The 21,327-nt window shown below is 43.2% G+C and overlaps 1 protein-coding gene across 1 annotated transcript; it reads left to right on the top strand.

Moving 5' to 3' along the window:
- Positions 1 to 1,064: 1,064 nt before the first annotated feature.
- On the top strand, positions 1,065 to 1,712 carry LOC145121494 (uncharacterized). Its single transcript, XM_079057231.1, has 2 exons — positions 1,065 to 1,107; positions 1,177 to 1,712. Exons 1-2 carry the CDS (start codon positions 1,065 to 1,067, stop codon positions 1,710 to 1,712), a joined length of 579 nt encoding a protein of 192 aa, XP_078913357.1.
- Positions 1,713 to 21,327: the final 19,615 nt, after the last annotated feature.

Below are 21,327 nucleotides of genomic sequence, written 5' to 3'. Positions count from 1 at the left end.
GTTCATTGCATCATAGGTTACTAGAGGCATCCTTGATGTGACCCCGGTGATGTTCGGGTCAATCAAGGATGGTATCATCGAGCTGATGGAGGATCGCCTTCGAATCTTCAAGGCCGATTTGGCTGCTAGCCAGTCCGAGGCCTGCACTCTCTCCTTCAAGGATTTCAGGGGATGTGGGGCACCAAAATTCCTTTGGGTGAAGGACCCCATCACATCCATGCATTGGATAGTTGACATTGAGTGTGCCCAGAAGACAAGCTTTTGCTTCGAGCGGCGAAGGTGAGGTTTGATGCAGGATGTCTAAGGAAGCGAGCCCGAGATTGGTAGGAGGAAGTCGACTATACTTTGGGAGCCCCATCCATTGAGTCCATGAACTAGCCAGATTTTGTGACCCGGTTTCGATCAGAGTTTGCACCAGCAGTTGAGGTGCAACAGTTAGCTAGGGAGCTTCTAGACATGAGGCAGACGACTGAGACTGTGGGGGAGATCACCGCCAAGTTCAGAGAGAGCTTTATTGGTACCTCAGTATACGACATATGAGGAGATGAGGAAGTCCCGATACCATGATATGTTTAGATATGACATCAGGGAGTTTGTTAGTTTTTCTGCATGCCCGACTCTGGATGACATGATATCCAGGGTGCGGGGAATGAGAGATTGATTTGGAACACATAGGGAAGAGGAAGGCAGAGCCTGGGCATACGATTGGGGTTTTAGCAAAGAAACCCAAGGGTTTCAACTCTAGGTCGAAGGGCCAGCAAGGCCAGAGCGGTTGTGGCAAATGCGGCAGGTCGCATGATGGGGTGTGCAGAGCGGGTGATTCGGGCTGCTATAAGTGCGGCAAAACAGGGCACTTTAGCAAGGATTGCACTACTCCTATCATCACAACCCAAACATTAGATCTGATTTGCCTCCATTGCAATCAGAGAGGCCACAAGAGGGCCAACTGCCCATGTTTAGAATCAGGAGGACCAGTACTAAGACGTCCTCCAGCGACCCTCCAGATTACCAACGGCCGCCAGGGCAAGGCGGATGTGCCTGTTGTGAGGAGCAGGGCTTTCCAGATGATAGCCAAGGAGGCACGTGTTGCACTGGATGTGGTGAAGGGTATGTGTCTTCTCCTGAACTCTTTATTTATGTTGATTTCTTTGCTTATATTTGTGTGTTTTGTTTTAGGATCGTTCCTTATGAACGGTATCTTTGATTTGATATTGTTTGATTTAGGGGCTACCCGATCTTTTGTATCTTTTGCGCTCAGCAAGAGATTTATTGGAGCTCCGGGAGAGCTGGATTTTCCATTAAAGGTTGAGAATGCAGATGATCGATCTGTCGGATTATCGAGGGTTCATCAGGATTGTGTTCGAGAGATGTTCAACGAGCAGTATCTGATCGATCTAGTTCCTATTCCATTGTGCGGGAACAAGGTTATAGTGGGGATGGATTGGATGAGCCTCAATGGGGCAGTGATTGATTGTGAGCATCAGATGGTGTGTGTTCGGACCCCAAGTGGGGGAGAGTTGGTGGTCCAGGGAGAGGGCGCTCAGTGTGGGCCGGTTCTATGTTTAGCAGCTAAGGCCATGCGCTACCTTCATCAGGGTTGTTCAGCTTATGTCGCCTATGTTATGGAGACCCGGGAGAAGAGTAAGGCGACTGTAGATGATGTGTCGATTGTGTGGGAGTACTTGAATGTGTTTCCGGAGGATTTTACTTGAGTTCCTCCGGAGAGGCAAGTGGAGTTCCGGATTGACTTGGTTCCTGGTGCGGCTCCGATAGCCAAAGCACCATATCGGTTAGCTCCTCAAGAGATGCAGGATTTTCTACATAGCTGCAGGAGTTGATAAACAAGGGGTTCATTTGACAGGGTAGTTCTCCTTGGGGAGCGTCGCTCCGGTTTGTGAAGAAGAAGGATGGGTCGTATAATATGTATATTACCTTTCAGAAACTGAAAAATCTAATGGTGAAGAACCGTTATCCACTCCCGATGGTTGGTGATTTGTTTGACCAGCTTCAGGGTGCATCTTGGTTTTCCAAGATTGATTTTCATTCGGGTTATCATCATATGAGGGTCAGGGAGGAAGATGTGCAGAAGATGGCCTTACAAACTCGTTATGGTCATTACGAGTTCGTGGTGATGGCCTTTGGGCTCACCAATGCCCATCCGCATTCATGGACCTCATGAACCGTGTGTGACGACCGATGTTGGATCAGTCTTTGATTGTATACATCGATGAAATCCAGGTCTATTCCAAGATCTAGGAGCTGCATGAGGAGCAATTGAGGGGGGTATTAGAGACCTTGAAGAGGGAGATACTGTATGCGAAGTTCTCCAAGTATGAGTTCTGGTTCCGTGAGGTGCAGTTTATGGGGCACTTTATCAACCAAAATGATATTATGGTCGATCCGGCCAAGGTCGAGGCCATGATGAGGTGGGAGGTTCCGAGGTCTCCATCTGAGATTCGGAGTTTCCTTGGATTGGCAGGTTATTACCAAAGATTTATTCAGGATTTCTCCAAGATAGCGGTTCCTCTAACTCGATTGACAAAGAAGACTACCACTTTTCGTTGGGGGCCTGGGCAGCAGGCAACATTTGACACCCTGAGACAGAGATTATACGAGACGCCGATTCTCACCCTACCAGAGGGTATTGAGGATTTCGTGGTTTATTGTGATGCGTCGATCACGGGTTTGGGTGTGGTTTTGATGAAAATAGGTCGCATTATTGCTTATGCTTCGAGACAGCTAAAGCCTCATGAGGCGAATTATCATACGCATGATTTTGACCCGGGGCTGTGGTTTTCGCCCTTAATATTTGGCGACATTACCTCCATGGGTTCCGTTGTACTATTTACACGGGTCACAAGAGCCTGAGGTACTTGATCGATCAGTCGAATCTAAATACGAGGTAGCGACGGTGGTTGAATGTGGTGAAGGATTATGATCGTGAGATCCTTTACCATTCGGGGAAGGCTAATATGGTGGCCGATTCTCTCAGCCGCAAGGCGGCCGCGACTCCGATCAGGGATATCTGTATGAGGATGATAGTGATTACTCTACTCTTGGAGCAGATTCGAGAGGCTCAGGTCGAGGCTATGAAGGAAGAGCACCGAAAGAGTGAGCACATAGTCGGTTAGGTGGCTTCCTTAGATTATGATAGTCGGGGCATATTAACTCTTCATCGGAGGGTGTTGCTCTCTTATTAGGTTGGTGTGCGTCAGGTTCTGATGAAGGAGACGCATAAATCGAGATTCTCCATTCATCCCGGGGCGACGAAGATATGTAGAGATCTCCGTCCTGATTATTGGTGGCCCTGTATGAAGAGGGATGTAGCTTGGTATGTGGAGAGTTGCTTGACTTGCAGGAAAGTCAAGGTCGAACATCAGCAGCCTCACGACACGATGCAGCCGTTAGACATTCCTGTTTGGAAATGGGAAGAGATTACCATGGATTTCATTATGAAGTTGGCTCTGACAGCGTGCAGAGTTGATTCGATTTGGGTCATCGTGGATCGGTTGACCAAGAGTTCACATTTTATTCCGATTCAGGATAGTATCTCTTCGGAGAAGTTGGCTGACATTTATATTAGGGAGGCTATGGCACGGCATGGGGTGCCGGTTTCGGTGATTTCAGACTGGAATGTTCGGTTTACTTACAGGTTTTAAAAGATGTTCCATGAGGAGTTGCGTACTCATTTGCATTTCAGCACAGCCTTTCACCCGCAGACGGATGGTTAGAGCGAGCGGACCACCCATAAATTGGAGGATATGTAGCGGGCATGTATTCTGGATTTCGGTGGTAGTTGGGATACGTATCTTCCATTAGCGGAATTTTCATATAACAATAGTTATCACGCCAGCATCGATCAACCTCCTTTTGAGATGCTCTATGGGAGGAAATGAAGGACCCCGATATGTTGGGGTGAGTTCGGTCAGCGGGTCATGGGGAGTACCGAGGTGATACTCAAGACAATCGAGTTGATTTCGCAGGTTCGGAGTAGACCTCAGACAGCTCAGAGTCGAAAGAAGAGCTATGCCGACAAGCGCCGTGCGGACCTAGAGTTTCAGGTTGGGGATATGGTTCTCCTGAAGGTGTCACCTTGTAAAGGTGTCATCCGATTCAGGAAGCGAGGAAAGCCGAACCCCAGGTATATTGGTCCTTTCAAGGTTGTAGCCCGAGTGGGCAGGGTAGCGTATCGATTGGATCTTCCGGAGGAACTCAGTAAGATTCACAGCACTTTTCATATCTCTCAGCTGCGGAAGTGTTTGGTTGATGATTTCGCAATAGTTCCATTTGAGGACATTCAGGTGAATGACCGCCTGAACTACATTGAGAGACCGACAGCGATCCTCGACAGGAAGACGAAAACCTTGAGGAACAAGGTTGTTGAGTTGGTGAAGGTGCAGTGGCAGGACCGCAATGGTTCAGAATGGACATGGGAGCCGGAGGACGAAACAAGGGAGCATTACCTAGAGTTATTTTCTGCAGCAGACTTCGAGGACGAAGTCTGATTCAAGTGGGGGAGAATTGTAGCATCTAATTATCAGGTATCTCCATTTTAGCCCTTAACCTATTTGAGTTTGCACATTTTGTCCCATTTATTTGAGTTTCACATTTCATCTCGTACGATGGGTGTAGATGTGGGTACACGCAGCGTACTCATATGATCTGATCGGGGAAGCCCTGCTAGTATGTTGGGCGTATGTGAGGTAGTCGGGCGTACTAGCTCAGCCTCAAAACCCTAATTTTAAGGGTTTTCTTCCATATTTAAACCACCTTATGCCTCCCTTAGACATTCATTATCAGCTACCTTCCCTCAAAAACCAAAATCTTGAATTTAAGCCTTGTTTGTGAGAGCTTGGAGCTTGCTAGTGACTTTTGGTGGTTATTTGTGGAAGAAGAACACCATTGAAGAAGGAGGTGTTGCTTACAAGCTTATAGATCCGGAAACTACTCATCCTTGTGTATCTTTTGAAGGTATTGTAACATCCCGACTCCCAGGTACTGTATTTATTAATGAGTGACTCGACGAGTTGGGTGTTCGACTCGTCGAGTAGAGCTGGATTGAGCACGTGGGGTTTAAAGATCGACTCGACGAGTCATGGAGCCGACTCGCCGAGTTGGCACTGTGCGATGAAACCCTAAATCTCTGGGGTTGGGACCTATTTAAAGGACATTAAGCCCTCATTTTCGCCTCCCTTATTGTAATGCCCGTGTTTCTAGGCTACGCATTAATATTGACGTTATAGTCTAGGTTAACCTTTGTAACTCCTTTTGAAGAAATGAAAAGGAATTATGTGAATATTATGTGAATTATGTGTTTTATGCTTAATTATTAGGGTTTAATTAATTAAGAATAAAAACGAGCGTCAAAAATAAATATTAGATAAAGCCGATATCTATTAAGAAACTTGTAGTGGCGTGACAAGGATTACGTATATATATATATATATATATATATATATATATATATATATATATATATATATATATATATATATATATATATATATATATATATATATATAAAGAATACCGAAATCTGAGTTATAACGAAGAAGTTATAACCTGTCGAAGTTTCGCGACAAATTGGAACGGTGCCGAATGTCGTAAAAAGTGAGTTTTTGATAAAACTACTTTTTGGCCTTATTGATCTAAACGAAAGTCGTAGTGTTCGTTAAACCGAGAGTAAGTATAAAAAGAACGCCCAAATCTGACTTCGTATGAGGAAGTTATGATTTTTCGAAGTTTCAGCTTAGCAGTAGACAGCTAAAAACTCGAATTTTAGATCGAGTGATTTTTAGCTGACACAACGTAAACGAGAATCGAAGGTATCGTCAATAGTAGCACAACGGTAAAAAGACATACGAAAACGGACGTCGGATGAAGAAGTTATGAATTTTTAACGAATTTCCTGTCCCGGTCTGTTAAAAATAATAATATAAAAATTAAATTCAAAATTAGCCGACGAAGTCTAAACGAAAGTTATAGAGCGTAATTTTACCTACACGTGCATATAAAGAACGTCAAAAACGGAGGTCGTATGTGAAAGTTATGGATTTTAGAAGTTTTGGCGCGAAAATCGAGAAAAAAAATATTAGATCCGAGGAATCTCGCATGCATGCCACGTGCTCGCTGGTGATTCAACCGAAGGGAGGTCCAACCGAAGGGGTCCGCATGTCTGATCTCGTGAGTCATCAGTAGCGTGTCCGAGTCTCGCAGGGAGTGCCACGTCCGAAGTCTCGAACTAGACCGCGGTCCAATCAGGAGGCGACACCGAGGCCTTCGCATGCACAGACCACGTGCGAGCCACCTGCGCATCCTCGCCCAGCTGCTGCCGCGTGGCCTTCGCTCCAGATGCTACCTGCCCTCGCATGCTGACTCCTCTCTTCTAAGCCAACTTCGGACCCCCTATAAATAGAGGGCTTGCTAGCCTTCTCGGATACTTTTGGAATTTTGCCACTTTTAGCCCCTTTCTTCATATTTCCTTCATTTTAATATTCCCCAATGCCCCGATATCAATTAGAACCCCCGGAATACGCCACAAAGTGCCCGAGAAGCCCATAAAATTTATCTTTTTGGTTTCGAAGCCCAACCCTTGCAGAGCACGGTTTCTCAATAAAACTCTCGGTTTTATTAGAAACGAACGTTTTAGGAAACGAATTGATGCCCGATTATCATCAAATCATGTGAGTGTATAGTCACCTTCATCTTACACCTAGATATGAAGTATTTTCTATAAAATACGTGCTACGTGTAATTATATTAATTGTTTAATTGAGGTGACTATGGAATAGATGTTTTATACAAGTTTTAAACTGTATATGTATTTTTATCTACAAATATGTTGGGTAAAACATGGGTAGATAGTTGATGTGTGATGAAATAAAAGTGATGAGAGGCCTCGATGTGATTGTGATCCAGTCATCTAGCGGAGTTTGGATGACGACCACAGACTTTCTAGACAGTCCAGTGGGAACGCTGGCAGGCCCGCGACCTGTAGGTGTTAATGAACTTGGGTGTTCATTCGCTGTACTCCATCCCCCTCATGGTTTCCTTTAGGACATGTATGGCTGAGGAAACCCCTTAGCAGTAGTGTCTATCCCAATGATATTCTTTAGGCTAGGTCCCTTGTGATAAGTGTTTAGGGACGTAAAGTGAGGATAACGGGAACGGGTAATCAGGGTTATTGTTGATTGGTGAACTTAATAAGTTTATTATTACTGTGGGTTGAAAACCCTATATGCTCACCAGGCTCCCAAGCCTGACCCACTCAGCTTTTTATGTTACATGTAGTGGACCCCGAGCATAGTCGGTGGACGATGAGAGATTTTTGGATTATAGGCCAGTAGTTGTAAATAACTGTTGAAAGGCTTATAATGTCTTGTTTATGCTTTTGATCTGTATCGGAACATGACATCCCGAGGTTTTGACATGAAATGAAATTATATATTTCTTAAAGAAAGGTTTTGACAAACTTTTATCATGTTTTGTATTGGGGACCAATTCTGCAACATCTTTTAAAAAGATTTCTACGATTTTATTTTAAAAAGCATAAATTAAATCGGTCTTTTCTGGCCGAGAAATTAGGGGATGTCACATTTATCTCCAGAGAGCCCCATGAGAAACCCTAGATCGGTTTCATCCATTGTGAGAGAGAAAGAGTCTAACTTGGGTGTTCTTGTGCAACTTTGGAAGAATATTTGGAGAGTATCTTGGCTTGGACCAGAGAGGGACGTTTGGATCCAGAGATTCTTCAGTGGTTAGCTTCTGTTGGAGGTAAAAAGATGCTAACTTGATCATTCTTTGTGTAGATCTTGGTTTGGGGTAGCTTTTACGATTTTCTCCCATCCACCTTGTGTTATTGAGTCCCTTGAGCATATCTTGAGGTTGAAACCTCAGATCTGGACTGTAGGAGGTCTTGTGAGCCTAAAGACCCAAGCTTTTTGGAGTTAGAGGCAAACTTTTGAGCACCAAAACCTTGTAAGAGCTTGTATTGGCATTATTGAGCCAATATGCCATGCATGAACGTAAAGCTGCAAGCTTTATGTGTTATTCGACGAGTCGACGAGTCTGAATGGTTTTCATGAGGCTTCTGAGGAAACGAGGGGACTCGACCAGTTGCTTTGATGCACTCGACGAGTTGGGTCAACATGGACTGTTGACTCGAGTTTGACTTCTGTTGACTTTTGAGGTTTTGACCAAATGTGAGTAATGGAGACCATGGAGGGGTAGAATGGTCTTTTACCCTTCCCAAGAGTTAGAGAGGGGCTAGTATGAGTTTATTTAGAGTTGTGATTTAATTAGAGATAATTATCTTATGTGTTAGGCGGAGGCAAGTTCGAGATTCGTGTGCGAGATTATTTACTTGCGTGTTTACGAGGTGAGTCTTCTCACTATACTTACCATGAGTGGTATCTTTGTGTGACCAAGGTGCCTTATGTGCTTACTTTTGTATTGTGATATCCTTAATTATGTCTTTGTGATTTATGTTGTGTATTATTCTGAGCTTACTGAGTTAGGACCGGAGGGTCCACCCGAGTTGTGGGACCGGAGGGTCCCACTGAGACACATTGACCGGAGGGTCTTATCTGAGTATAGCCATGAGAGCCTAATGAGATATGTTTGGTATTTTGGGGAACTCACTAAGCTTTGTGCTTACCGTGTTATGTGATATGTGTTTCAGGTTCTTCTCAGGATCGCGGGAAGGCGCTGGCTTGATTGTACACACAAGAGAAAGAGTTATGTTTTGAGGATCCTGGTTTATTAATCAAACAATTATGGAGTTATGTTTTGTTAATTAAATAATTAGGATTTTTTGTGAAATGTGTTCTGAGAATAATGTGATTTTAAAAATGAAATAATTTGTTTGAAAATTTACGGTGTTACAAGTTGATATCAGAACCTTGGTTTGAGGGATTCGGATGTACCTTCGGGTGTGTCTGAACTCAAACTGAGGATTTGAGAAGAATTTTCAAAAAAAATGATTTTTCTAAAATGAGAAAGAGTTTTAAGGGAAAACGAGTTGGAGCAGTGTGTACAATCTGCCAGAGCCCGAACGGTGATTTCCCAAAATACCCTTACTTAATTGTGATATGATATATTTACGAGATATTAGTGATGCATGCTAGAGGATATGCTAGGTATTTCATATTTTAGGGCTAGAGTTGCCTGATTTGTGATGCCTTAGCCTAGGAGTTGTTGCTATCTGTTATGTGCCTTGAGTATGTGCTGAGTAGGAGTATCTAGCAGGAATCTTTTAGAGAGAGCTTTGAGTAGTGGAGTAATCTAGGAGAGATACCTAGATGTGCATTTGAGGAATCTACTGAGAGAGTAGTGAGATACCCACGAGAGGTAGGGTTGCCTGAGTTCGGCAATGCCTTTTGAGTCGCGAATAGAGCGAGTGGAGTTGTGTGCTAAAGGGGTTTGATGTGTTAGTGAGGGTGATTCGATGCCCGAATGCTGCTTGTTTTGTGCTTTGTGGAACTCTTGATGATGGGAGACAGCTACTAAGTGAATATGACGATATTTAGGAGGTAGATGGCTGGCATCATGAGGAGTTCTTCAGAAGCTGATGGCAGAGAAGCGTGAGAACCTAGGAAGAGCCTAGGAAGATACCTTAGTCAGATGAGCACACTAGTAGAGGAGAGTATTCGCTACAGAGCGACCATGTACAACGGGATTGGTGATCGAAGAGGTTGAGCAGCTATTTAGGAAACCTGGGACGATCCGTGTGAAAAGTATGGGTAGATGTGGCAGGTAGTATGGGCCCGTACTACTGAAAGCAGAGGACCCATACTCGAAACAGGGAGGATTCCAGAGGTTCTAAATAGCATGTAGTAGGGAGATAACATGGTTCGGGTACCATGATTCATACCAGAGTGTGTTGCCATTTTTTACCAGTTATCCGACGATGGGTGTTCAGACCGGGAATGGATATGGTAAACTGTGGGGCCAGGGGGGCCATGTCAGTTGAGCTTCGACAGAGTGTACCTTGTGAGTGGATTGAGTTTAGATCCTGAGGAGTTGACTGGTGGGCTGCCAGTTGGAGTCACAGGACTTGAGGAAAAGTGGAGGTGATACGCGGAGAAGGATTGCAGTTTGGGTTGAGTGATCGACCGATGGTTGAGATGTCACATCCTGTGACGAAGATTACACTATTTCTGCTTCTCGTGTGGAGCGAACGAGATAACGAGCTCCCGATTCCAGAGTTTGGAGGTAATTCTCTGGGGTATCATATAGCTGAGATGTTTTCACCAGAGTAATTGGGATGTGTTGATGCGAGGTATTTCTTATGCCGTGAAAGAGTCATTGGCGGGGACTGAGATGGATGAGGACAAGAAGTTGCCTTAGTTGAGTAAGGCATACTTTTTAGCAGTAGATTCAGGCGATCAAGAGGAGTATACCGGGGTTGCGGCCCTCGTTGCCTACGTTGTGTATCGACTGTGAGAGTGAGGTCTCTTGCTTCTATGATGATCCACACGATGGAATGTTCGTTGAGGGGCCGGAGACGTGGTGTGTGATTGTGCATTTCATTCATATTGAGAGTCATGGCTAATTCGGGACAGTTGGGATATCTGGCGGTATGTCGGTATGAGATTTCGGGATGATTAGAGGCAGTCACGTGGGGAGGATTCTGAGGATTTCATCAGAGATTCGGGATATTTGGAGTTGCTTGGTCTTTATCGGGAAGATCATCGAGTGTTACGTGGTACGATTCCAAGAGTCGAGTCTGATGTACCTGGTGGAAACAGCCTATGGAGTAGATTGTTGGTATGGCAATTGGTGATGGTTCGAACCCTGAGTGGGGGAGAACTGGGTATTCTATTGAGAGGATCAGCGATCCGTTCAAGTGCGGTTAGAGAACTGGTTATGGAGATCTGCGGTGTGGACACATGAGACCTGGGTTATTGGTGGATGAGGCGAGGTGCAAGGCGAGATGATGTATGTGTATGTACTTAAGATAGGATGAGTGAATCCACAGCAGGTCGTCGTTGGTCAGAGAATTTATTGTGGCCAGGGATTTTTCGGGTTTGCAAACGTTGAGTTCGAGGCGGTTGGGTCGCTGAGGCCAGGGTGCAATAGCTGAGATTTACGGGTAAAGGTATAGATTGTGATCTATACTCCAGGAGGGGCAGCAATTGATTTGTCAACCGGTTTCAGAGTCGGTATGAGTAGTTTCGTATGGGTGGTAAATAGTAGAGGATCGAGCTTCGAATTTTCGTCAACGTGTTTCAGTTATTGGCGATTCCTCCGTGTTTCAATTTGTGAGATTGGAGTATTTCGAGGTTTCGAGTTGTGTGAGCGGAAGATCAGTGGTTAAGGCAAGACATCATGATATGCTGTGATGGTGTACCGAGGCACCCGAGTATGATGTCCTAATTTTTGGTCATGTTGAGACACGATTTGTAAGATGGCAAGTGGAGTATCGAGTGACTTATGTTCCAGTGGGAACCCATCAGTTAACTGTCGCCGGAGTGGGACTGTCTCAGGGTGTATCTATGCTGAGAAAAGTGTCTTTCCTACGAGAACTTACATCATGAGTGGTGGTGCATAAGTTGGGTGGGTGTGAGCACCTATCTATGTTGGACTGCGGAGCATGAGTTAGTGAACTCAGTGTAGTGTTGACTTGATGATGAGATCTAGAATACCTCTTTGGAAACCAGAGCGCTTGAGAAAGTCAGTGAGGGTCTCGTACCATGCGTGAGGAGCTTACTTGAGGCCATAAACTGCCTTCCGGAATTTGTAACAGTAGTTCGGAAAAGAGAGGTTAACAAAACCGGGGGCTGTTGAAGATATACTTCAGAGTCAAGTTCACCGTTAACAAAAGCACTCTTAACATCCATTTGGTAAACTTTGAAGCCTTTGTGAGCAGCATAAGCTAGAAAGATTCTGATGGCTTCAAGACGAGCAATAGGAGCAAAGGTATCATCGTAGTCGAGCCATTCAATATATGTTAATCCTTTTGCCACCAATCTAGCTTTATTTCGAATAATAACTCCTGCGTTGTCTAGCTTGTTGCGAAATACCCATCTCGTACCGACAATGGGATGATTCTGAGGAGGAGGCACGAGAGTCCACACTTCATTTTTATCAAATTCTACCAGTTCTTCTTGCATGGCTGTAATCCAGTCAGCATGCTCTAATGTATGTTTAGTATGTTTGTCAACTTGGATAATCAGTATGTAAGAATCATTTCATAGGACTTAGTATGTTTGTCAACTTGGACAATCAGTATGTAAGAATCATTCCTTTTGTCTGGTCCTATGTATGTTTACCAGTTTGTACCATGTTTCACACACTCCTATTTATAGGAGCTTTCAATGCAAAGTTAGACGACGGATCTTTCACTCATTTTGGCATTTACTAAGTTACTTCAATTCCCTTTCAAACATTCTTCTTGTTCCTCATTTATTAACTTTACTTTGATCTTTATTCTCATTCTTCGTTTATGGCTTGATTATTTGTTGAATGCATTAACTCAGACTTGACTGGTCTATCCAGGCTTGACTAGAACATTCATTAGCAAGCAGACATTGATCTTAAGCATTTACTCAAGGTTTGAGTTTTCAAACCTTGTCTCTGCGCATCAGATCTATCTTGTTCTCACAATTGGTATCAGAGCTTGAATAGTTGTCCTTTGAATCCATAAGATCAGATTATAGTTGGTTTGAAATTACCTTGGTACTTCAACCATTTTTGTGCTAAGGATAAAAGTTCTTCTATATACCACTTTTGCTTAAAGATATGTTAACTTCAATGGCTGCTTCTAATCCTCAACAAATGATTTCAATGCAAATCGCAAATAGTGTGGGTGGCCCTATACGTGCCCCATTGCTAGTTGTGGAAGAATATGATCACTGGAAAGTTAGAATGGAAAGATTTTTACTAGCTAAAGAGAAAGGTGAAGAGATTTCGAGATCCGTCAAAGAAGGTACTCATGTTCCTGTAAGAACGGTTGTGAGAGATGATGCTGCTCAGCTTATGCGTGAAGATGAAACTCGTCCAGCTCCTCTAACTGCAGATGATATTGAGAAGTTGCATGCTGATCAAGTTGCTTTCTCAGAAATGGTGTTTGGTGTTCCTCCTTCACTCTTTGAGCACATTAAATTGTGCAAATCAGCAAAAGAGATTTGGGACACTCTTCAAGATCTGATTGAAGGTTCGGAAAATATGAAAGACAAGCGTCTCACCTCAGTTGTCAATGATTTTGACACCTTCACTACCACTCCTGGTGAATCAGTAGCCTCAGCCTCTAACCGTTATCGAATCGTAGTCAACAACATGACTGCTCATGGGATTGTTCGAACTCCCTTGGAGTATAATCTCAAATTCATAAACAGTCTCGGTAAAGGATGGGGAAATGTGAAATCTTGTCTCCAAAGTAATGGTTCTTTGAAAAAGTTAAAGCTTTATCAACTTTTTGATGAACTTCAAGGATATGAATCTAATGTTGCTTAGACCATACGGGAACTCTTCGGAGGTCCTCTTGCTCTTGACAGTTCCTTTGAACCAACACATCCAAACACATCCACTTCGGACCTATTTTTTTTTAAAATCCACTTCGGAAATCAACCCATTTCGCACCCTTTATTTTAAAACCAACCATTCCGGAACCAATTTAGAACTCAGAAACTTTTTTATTCCGGACCTTTCCTTCTAAAGACCCATTTCAGAATTCTTTTTGAAACCCATTTTACCCAGCAACCGTTCCGGAATAAAAAAAATCTGGACGTTTTTTTTTACTTCGGAACCCTTCCATTCCGGACTCAAAAATTCCGGACCAAAATTTTTTTTTTTCGGACCTTTGGTTTTAAATCCCATTTCGGACCTTAACCTCTTTTTTTTGATTCCCGACCCTATTTTTCATTTTCGCTCCGGAATTTCCATTCCTAACCTTTTTTTCAATCCTAACATTTTCCACTCCTTACATTTTTCAGCTTAACCCACTTTCCTAAGTTAATCCATTTTCATTATGGATCCACCTCCTAACTCATTTCTTTTTAAGTTTTTTTTATAACCAATTTATTTTTTTTAAACCAATTAATTTTATTTAACACCCATTATTTTTTTTAAACCCATTATTTTTTTTAATACCAATTTTTATTATTAAAACCAATTATTTTTTTAACACCAATTTTATCCTTATGGTTCAAGGCTTCATTCTTCTTGCTGATTATGAGTGAAGACACAACTGGTTCAGAGATTATTATTTTTGTGTCTCACTACTACCGAGCTACTCGCATTTCTACTCCCTTCGGACTGTTTATATATGGTTTCGTACCATTATTTGGGAGTTCGGGTTTGCATTTCAGTTTTCGGCATTACTTCGGTTCAGCATTATGATTTTTCAGCAGCGGGTTTATCATATATATTCTACAGTGTTTGTTCAGTTCAGCAGTACATCACCAAGTCTATCCATGACCGAAAAATAATATCCTCATTTTTACGGGTAGATGCTGACATCAAGGGGGAGCGTGCGATGCTCCATCATATCCGACGTATTTTCTTTCCCGGATTCATGATTATTTTTTATCTTTATTGCATGGTCGATCAAAAATAGGCAGAGAATCATGAGCATCCATTTTGGTTTATTATTGGAGTTGTGACGTTAGAGATATTTAAAGACGAAGATTCATTTAGTAGTGTGATGTGGCACTGATTTTTGGTCTTCACATATCAAATTTTTGGCAATACTAGATGTTCTTCGGATTATGATTATTTATCTTCAGACTCTATACTTTGGGATGTCTCATTTGTGTTTGCATCTGGTTCAGATCTTATGATTGCTCGAGTTTGGATTTGCGATATTTTGAAGACGATGATTATTTTAGCGATGCGGCGTGACACTTATTTTTGATCTTACGATCAAATTTTTGGCATTGCTAGACCATGTCTTCGGATTCACATTATTTATCATTTGGACTTTATTTTTGGATGCTTCACATTTTCAGCAGGTTATTCTTCAGAGATTATTTGGTGCATTATCATTCGATTTCGGAATATTGAAGACGTTGTGTGATTCGAGATTGTGCTCTTCGGTTCAACAGTCGAGGGGGAGACTGTGAACATGATTAGTTGTTGGGGACTGATCACATTCGAAGATTGGAATTTGATACTTTTATTCAGATATTGGGGTTTCTCTGTTTGTTCTTTGATGCTAGAGATTCCATTGCCAGTTTCCGAGATCACGACAGCTTCATCTTTTCGGAGACACTTCAGCACCAGACCCACCGGACCTGCCTGTCGGATGTTTTGCCTTTTATCACTGCTTTACCCTCACCATTTCCGAGCATTTAGGGGGAGATTGTTGGAGCATGAAAATTATCTACAATGTTGAGTGTTTATTAGTTTAGAATATTCCCTTGTATGAAAAACATATTCCCTCCACTAGTATATATAGTGGAGGTGATGGTCATTTGTTAAGTAAGTGTGCACTATGTAGACTTTGTAGTTTAGAGAGAGTGTGGTGGGATCTCTCCCACCATGGGAGAGTTATCTCTCCCAACCCATGAGTGTTCTTGTAATATTTTATATCTCTCTATCTATCTACTACAGTTTTACTCACATATCTTGTTCATCATGTTCTTACGATTATCTTCTTGGTAATATATTCCGCACCGATCCAATCGACAAAATGGGAGCCTACATAATAAGAGAGCAAGTGGATCAGAATGGGATTAATCGCTTGGGATTATCAGGAAAAACCATGGAGTGAGCCCAGGGTGAGCCAGTGAGCGAGAGAGTTTTGTAAGACTACGGGGAGCCGTAGCATCCATGAGTCAGTAGGAGAGGGTATCGTGGTACTGCGGGGAGCCGTAGTATTCGCTAGCCAGCGATAGAGTGTCGTGATACTGCGGGGAGTCGTAGTATTCACTGGATAGTGGGAGAGTGTCGTGATACTGCGGGGAGCCACAGTACTCACTAGTCAGCGAGAGAGTGTCGTGGTGCTGCGGGGAGCCGTAGTATTCACTGGTTAGCGAGAGAGTGTTGTGATACTGTGGGGAGCCGTAGCATTCACGAGTCAGTGAGAGGGTGTCGTAAGTCTGCGGGGAGCCGTAGCATTCATCAGTCAATAAAGGAGCGTCTTAAGACTACGGGGGGAACCATAGCACTTAGTAGTCGATACGAGAGAATATTGTTCTACGGGGAGCTATAGTATTCACTAGTCAGAGTATGACGCAGAGGAGTTCTTAGGCTTGGGTAGCCTTACCACTTGAGTCTTCGGGAACCTGGTCGCCGGACCAGGAGCGAGCGTGGGGTCTCCGTGACGGTCGGGAATCGTTATATCCCAGGTTGAGGAGGGATTATCGTAATCGAAAGGAATTGGAGAGACACATGGAACTAGGGAGTAGTAGACGATATAGGTCGGAGGTGAGACGACTTCAAGTGGGGTTGTAGTATTCGCTTGAGGTAAAGCGAACTTCGTGACTTGTGTGTCACGATGGGCCGAGATAGTTGTTATGAGAAGGAAGCCTGTAAGGTCGTTTTATTGGGAGTGCAATAGGTAACTTTTGGGGGGTTCGACTGCCAGGTCAGGAGACGACCTGGTGCTTAGTGTTGGAAGGGATATGTGAGAGGGAGTTAGGGATTATGCTCATAGAGGTCCGAGGATACTTCTAAGCGGGCACAATCATTTTCTTGTGTTGGGGACAGAGTATTAGGGTTCGTTTTGTTCAGATGGGTCCTGATAGGAGTGCAGTTGATGGGTCTCTGGTGAGATGTGACCCTTTCGTTCCTTTGGAGTACGATCTGGATCGACTGATATGTCAGGTATGAGTGTTCACCAGTTGTTATGGTCAACGATCTGATTTCATCAGTCGCATCGAGATAATTAGATCTGGAGGTATAATTTTGAGATCGTTGATTCGATGAGCGAATGACATGATGATATCTTGCATGGGCGGTCGTGCAGGGAGTCATACTGCTAGAGTTATAGGTTCTAAAGAGTCAGAACTGGAACCGCAATGGCGGGGGGATCCGTCCTGTGGCAGAATGGGGAGTTCCTGTATGGGTTGGGTGTCTTGGGAAAAAGATTTTATGTATGGCACGAGACGATAGTGATGCCGTTGGAGGATATTCATACTGATGGTAGCCTTGATTATATTGAGAGACCAATTCCGATCTTGGATCGGAAAGTGAAGGTTATGAGGAACAAAGATGTGCCCCTGGTTCAGGTTCAGTAGTAACATCGGAAGGGGTCCGAGTGGAACTGGGAGCCGGAGTCCGAGATGCGAGAGCAATATCCCGAGTTATTTCCGGAGCATGACTTCGAGGGCGAAGTCTGATTCTGGTGGGGGAGAATTGTAACATCCCGACTCCCAGGTACTTTATTTATTAATGAGTGACTCGACGAGTTGGGTGTTCGACTCGTCGAGTAGAGTTGGATTGAGCACGTGGGGTTTAAAGACCGACTCGACGAGTCAGGGAGCCGACTCGCCGAGTTGGCACTGTGAGATGAAACCCTAAATCTCCGAGGTTGTGACCTATTTAAAGGACTTTAAGCCCTCATTTCCGCCTCCCTTATCTCCAGAGAGCCCCATGAGAAACCCTAGATCATTTCCATCCATTGTGAGAGAGAAAGAGTCTAATTTGGGTGTTCTTGTGCAAATTTGGAAGAAGATTTGGAGAGCATCTTGGCTTGGACCAGAAAGGGACGTTTGGATCCAGAGATTCTTCAGTGGTTAGCTTTTGTGGGAGGTAAAAAGATGCTAACTTGATCATTCTTTGTGTATATCTTGGTTTTGGGGAGCTTTTAGGGTTTTCTCCCATCCACCTTGTTTTATTGAGTCCCTTGAGCATATCTTGAGGTTGAAACCTCAAATATGGACTGTAGGAGGTCTTGTGAGCCCAAAGACCCAAGCTTTTGGGAGCTAGAGTCAAATTTTTGAGCACCAAAACCTTGTAAGAGCTTGTATTGGCATTATTGAGCCAATATGCCACGCATGAACGTAAAGCTGCAAGCTTTACGTGGTATTCGAGCCTTAGGAGGTCAGATCCAGAGTATGGAGTAGCATTTCTGCCTTAAAACGTCTAAATGAGAATTTTGACTTAAGGGACTCGACGAGTCGATGAGCCGACTAGACGAGTCGGTTAGGGTTTAACCCGATGAGTCTGAGCATGTTGTAACTCGGCGAGTTGACGGGTCAACTTGACGATTTTAGTTGGTTTTCATGAGGCTTCTGAGGAAACGAGGGGACTCGACGAGTTGCTTTGATGCACTCGACGAGTTGGGTCATCATGGACTGTTGACTCGAGTTTGACTTCTGTTGACTTTTGAGGTTTTGACCAAATGTGAGTAATAGAGACCATGGAGGGGTAGAATGGTCTTTTACCCTTCCCAAGAGTTAGAGAGGGGCTAGTATGAGTTTATTTAGAGTTGTGATTTAATTAGAGATAATTATCTTATGTGTTAGGCGGAGGCCAATTCGAGATTCGTGTGCGAGATTATTTACTTGCGTGTTTACGAGGTGAGTCTTCTCACTATACTTACCATGAGTGGTATCTTTGTGTGACTGAGGTGCCTTATCTGCTTACTTGTGTATTGTGATATCCTTCATTATGTCTTTGTGATTTATGTTTTGTATTATTCTGAGCTTACTGAGTTAGGACCGAAGGGTCCACCCGAGTTGTAGGACCGGAGGGTCCCACTGAGACACATTGACCGGAGGGTCTTATCTGAGTATAGCCATGAGAGGCTAATGAGATATGTGTGGTATTTTGGGGAACTCACTAAGCTTCGTGCTTACCGTGTTATGTGATATGTGTTTTAGGTTCTTCTCAGGATCGCGGTAAGGCGCCGACTTGATTGTACACACAAGAGAAAGAGTTATGTTTTGAGGATCCTGGTTTATTAATCAAACAATTATGGAGTTGCGTTTTCTTAATTAAATAATTGGGATGTTTATGAAATGTGTTCTGAGAATTATGTGATTTTAAAAATGAAAAATTTTGTTTGAAAATTTACGGTGTTACAGGTATAAAGGCTATACCCTGATGTGTTTCCTTTTTGATCTCCATAGTTAGGTTTTATGAGCTTTTTGTCCCAAATTTTGGACCTTTATGAGTTTGGGACACTCCATAGCATATTAGTTGTCTTTTTAATGCATGTTAGGTCTTGTAGATTCATAAAAATGGTTGCTTGATGGTCCTTTTCTAGCCGTGCAAGAGTTTGGTGGTGATGAGTGTGGATTAAGTTAGAGTTTTAAGGTTCAAGCCATTTTCAGCCATTTAAAGGCATAAAGTTTTAGACTTTATCGATTAAGACGTTCTAAGAAGGTCAGATATTTGTTTGGATGCATGTCTTAATGATTAAGACCATCTTGGTATACGGAGTACGCCCCACGTACTGCTGGCTACGCCCAGCATAGCCAGGTGAGACCCCGATCCTGCTTATTTTCCAAGTACACCCCGCGTTGGAAGAGAGTACGCCCAGAGTACGCGCTGGGCAGATCACTTTTATTGAGTTTTGGACTTTTGGTCAGGACTTAGCGTTTTGAACCATGGGAGGGAAAAATGGTCTTTTTCCCTTAAGGGGTTTAGTTGTGGGTCTTGGACGCGCGATTTAAGTAATGGACCTTAATTATTAATTAGGGTTTATTATTGTGTTATTAGGCCGAGTCCAGTTCTGGCAGTTCGGGGGCGAGATTTAGCTATCTTCAGTACCAGGTGAGCTTTCTTCACTGTATCTATGGGTCGAAGGCACCAATGTCGGCCCACTATTTTATGTGGTAGTATGATGGTTGACTTCGTGACAATTGTCATTTATGCATGTGTTTGCTTGATGACTATATGATTCTTTGCTATGATATTATATGGTAGTGGTAGGGGTGAAATAGACCCGATATCCGGTTGAAATAGAACGAAGGGGATTGCAAGCACCTAGATATGCTTGGTTGTATGTTTGTATGGTATGGGGTAGTTTGGGGGAACTCACTAAGGTTTGTGCTTACAGCTTTCATTTTATGTTTCAGGTACTTCTAGTTCGAAGGCGAAGGTCCCGACTTGTTCGCACCGCATCACCGTCTGATTTCTGCATTTTGAGATTTTGGGAATTTGTACTATGATAATATGTTGCTATGATACACTTTTGACTGATTTGATATGAGCGTCGTATGTTTTAAATGAATTTAAAAACAAAATTTTCATCTGTATTCTTGCGATGTTACAACAACTGTGGTGTGTGGTGGCCATAAATGGCTACGACAATGGTGATAGTGGTAGCTTTTCATTGGTTCTCGACAATATGAAAGAAAAGAAAATGAGCAACTTACAATGCAAATAATGAGACATACACTAACACAACTCTGATGTCACCTCCCTCCTTCTTATGAAGTAAAACTTTGGCGGTTCCCTCTCTCCTGGCGATCTCTTCCCTTTACTCGACCTCCCCTTTTTTCACACTCTTCTTCTTGATTTCTTCTCTAGGTCTCGCACAAAGCTTACAGACATACATACTATCTTGAGTTGGGCTTCAAGTTTCATAACCTTAGGGGTTTAAGGAAATTAGAAGGGTCGATCAAGAATTCATGCGCTGCTAGACAAACTACCGTAACTTACGAAGCTGTAACATCCACAAAATTCATCAAAATTTAAACTTTTAAAACCAATCCACAAATCATCATTGTTTACAATTTAGTTTCCAAAACATATTTAATATCGGAGTTTTCCCAAAATCATAAATCAAAACACGAGGAGGTGCACGATCACGCCTTCGCCTTCCCACGGTCATCTGAGGTACTTGAAACATAACCCAAAACTATAAGCCCAAAGCTTAGTGAGCTCCCCCAAAGTACCAACAGACAGAAAATAGGACATATAAAATAACAGCATGCAATGGGTACACAGCTAAAAGACTGGATTACCCCTGAGCCCAAAGCATAAGTCTGGCTTGCCCTCAGAGCCCATAGCTTATGTCTGGCCATCTCCTCGACCAGATCAGTCCTCGGATTGAATACCACCAAGCCCTCAGTACGAGTCTGGCATGCCCTACCCGGCCCTCAGCTCATATCTCGAATGCTCATGAGCCCTCGGTATGAGTCCGACATTCCCTACCTGGCCCTCATCTCATATCGGGATTGCTCCAGGGTTAGTTGGCTATCGCACGTAGCAGTACAACCTCAACCCAACCCACACAATATGTAGACATATAACAAATACTAACATATACAGATAATCATACAGACAAAATCACATGTATTCCTACTGATCTACCAGACTAGCATATCAAAACTAGCATGCATATCAATTCTATACTCAGCATATCAATAAATATCAGGTTATCAAAGCACTGGGCCAGCCTTGGTGCCTTCAACCCGTAAATACAATGATGAA

The sequence above is a fragment of the Lactuca virosa genome, chromosome 6 (assembly GCF_052849685.1).
Source record: "Lactuca virosa cultivar CGN04683 chromosome 6, Lactuca_virosa_CGN04683_v6, whole genome shotgun sequence".
NCBI classification, from domain to species: domain Eukaryota; kingdom Viridiplantae; phylum Streptophyta; class Magnoliopsida; order Asterales; family Asteraceae; genus Lactuca; species Lactuca virosa.
This window is presented reverse-complemented; position numbering and strand designations above follow the sequence as displayed.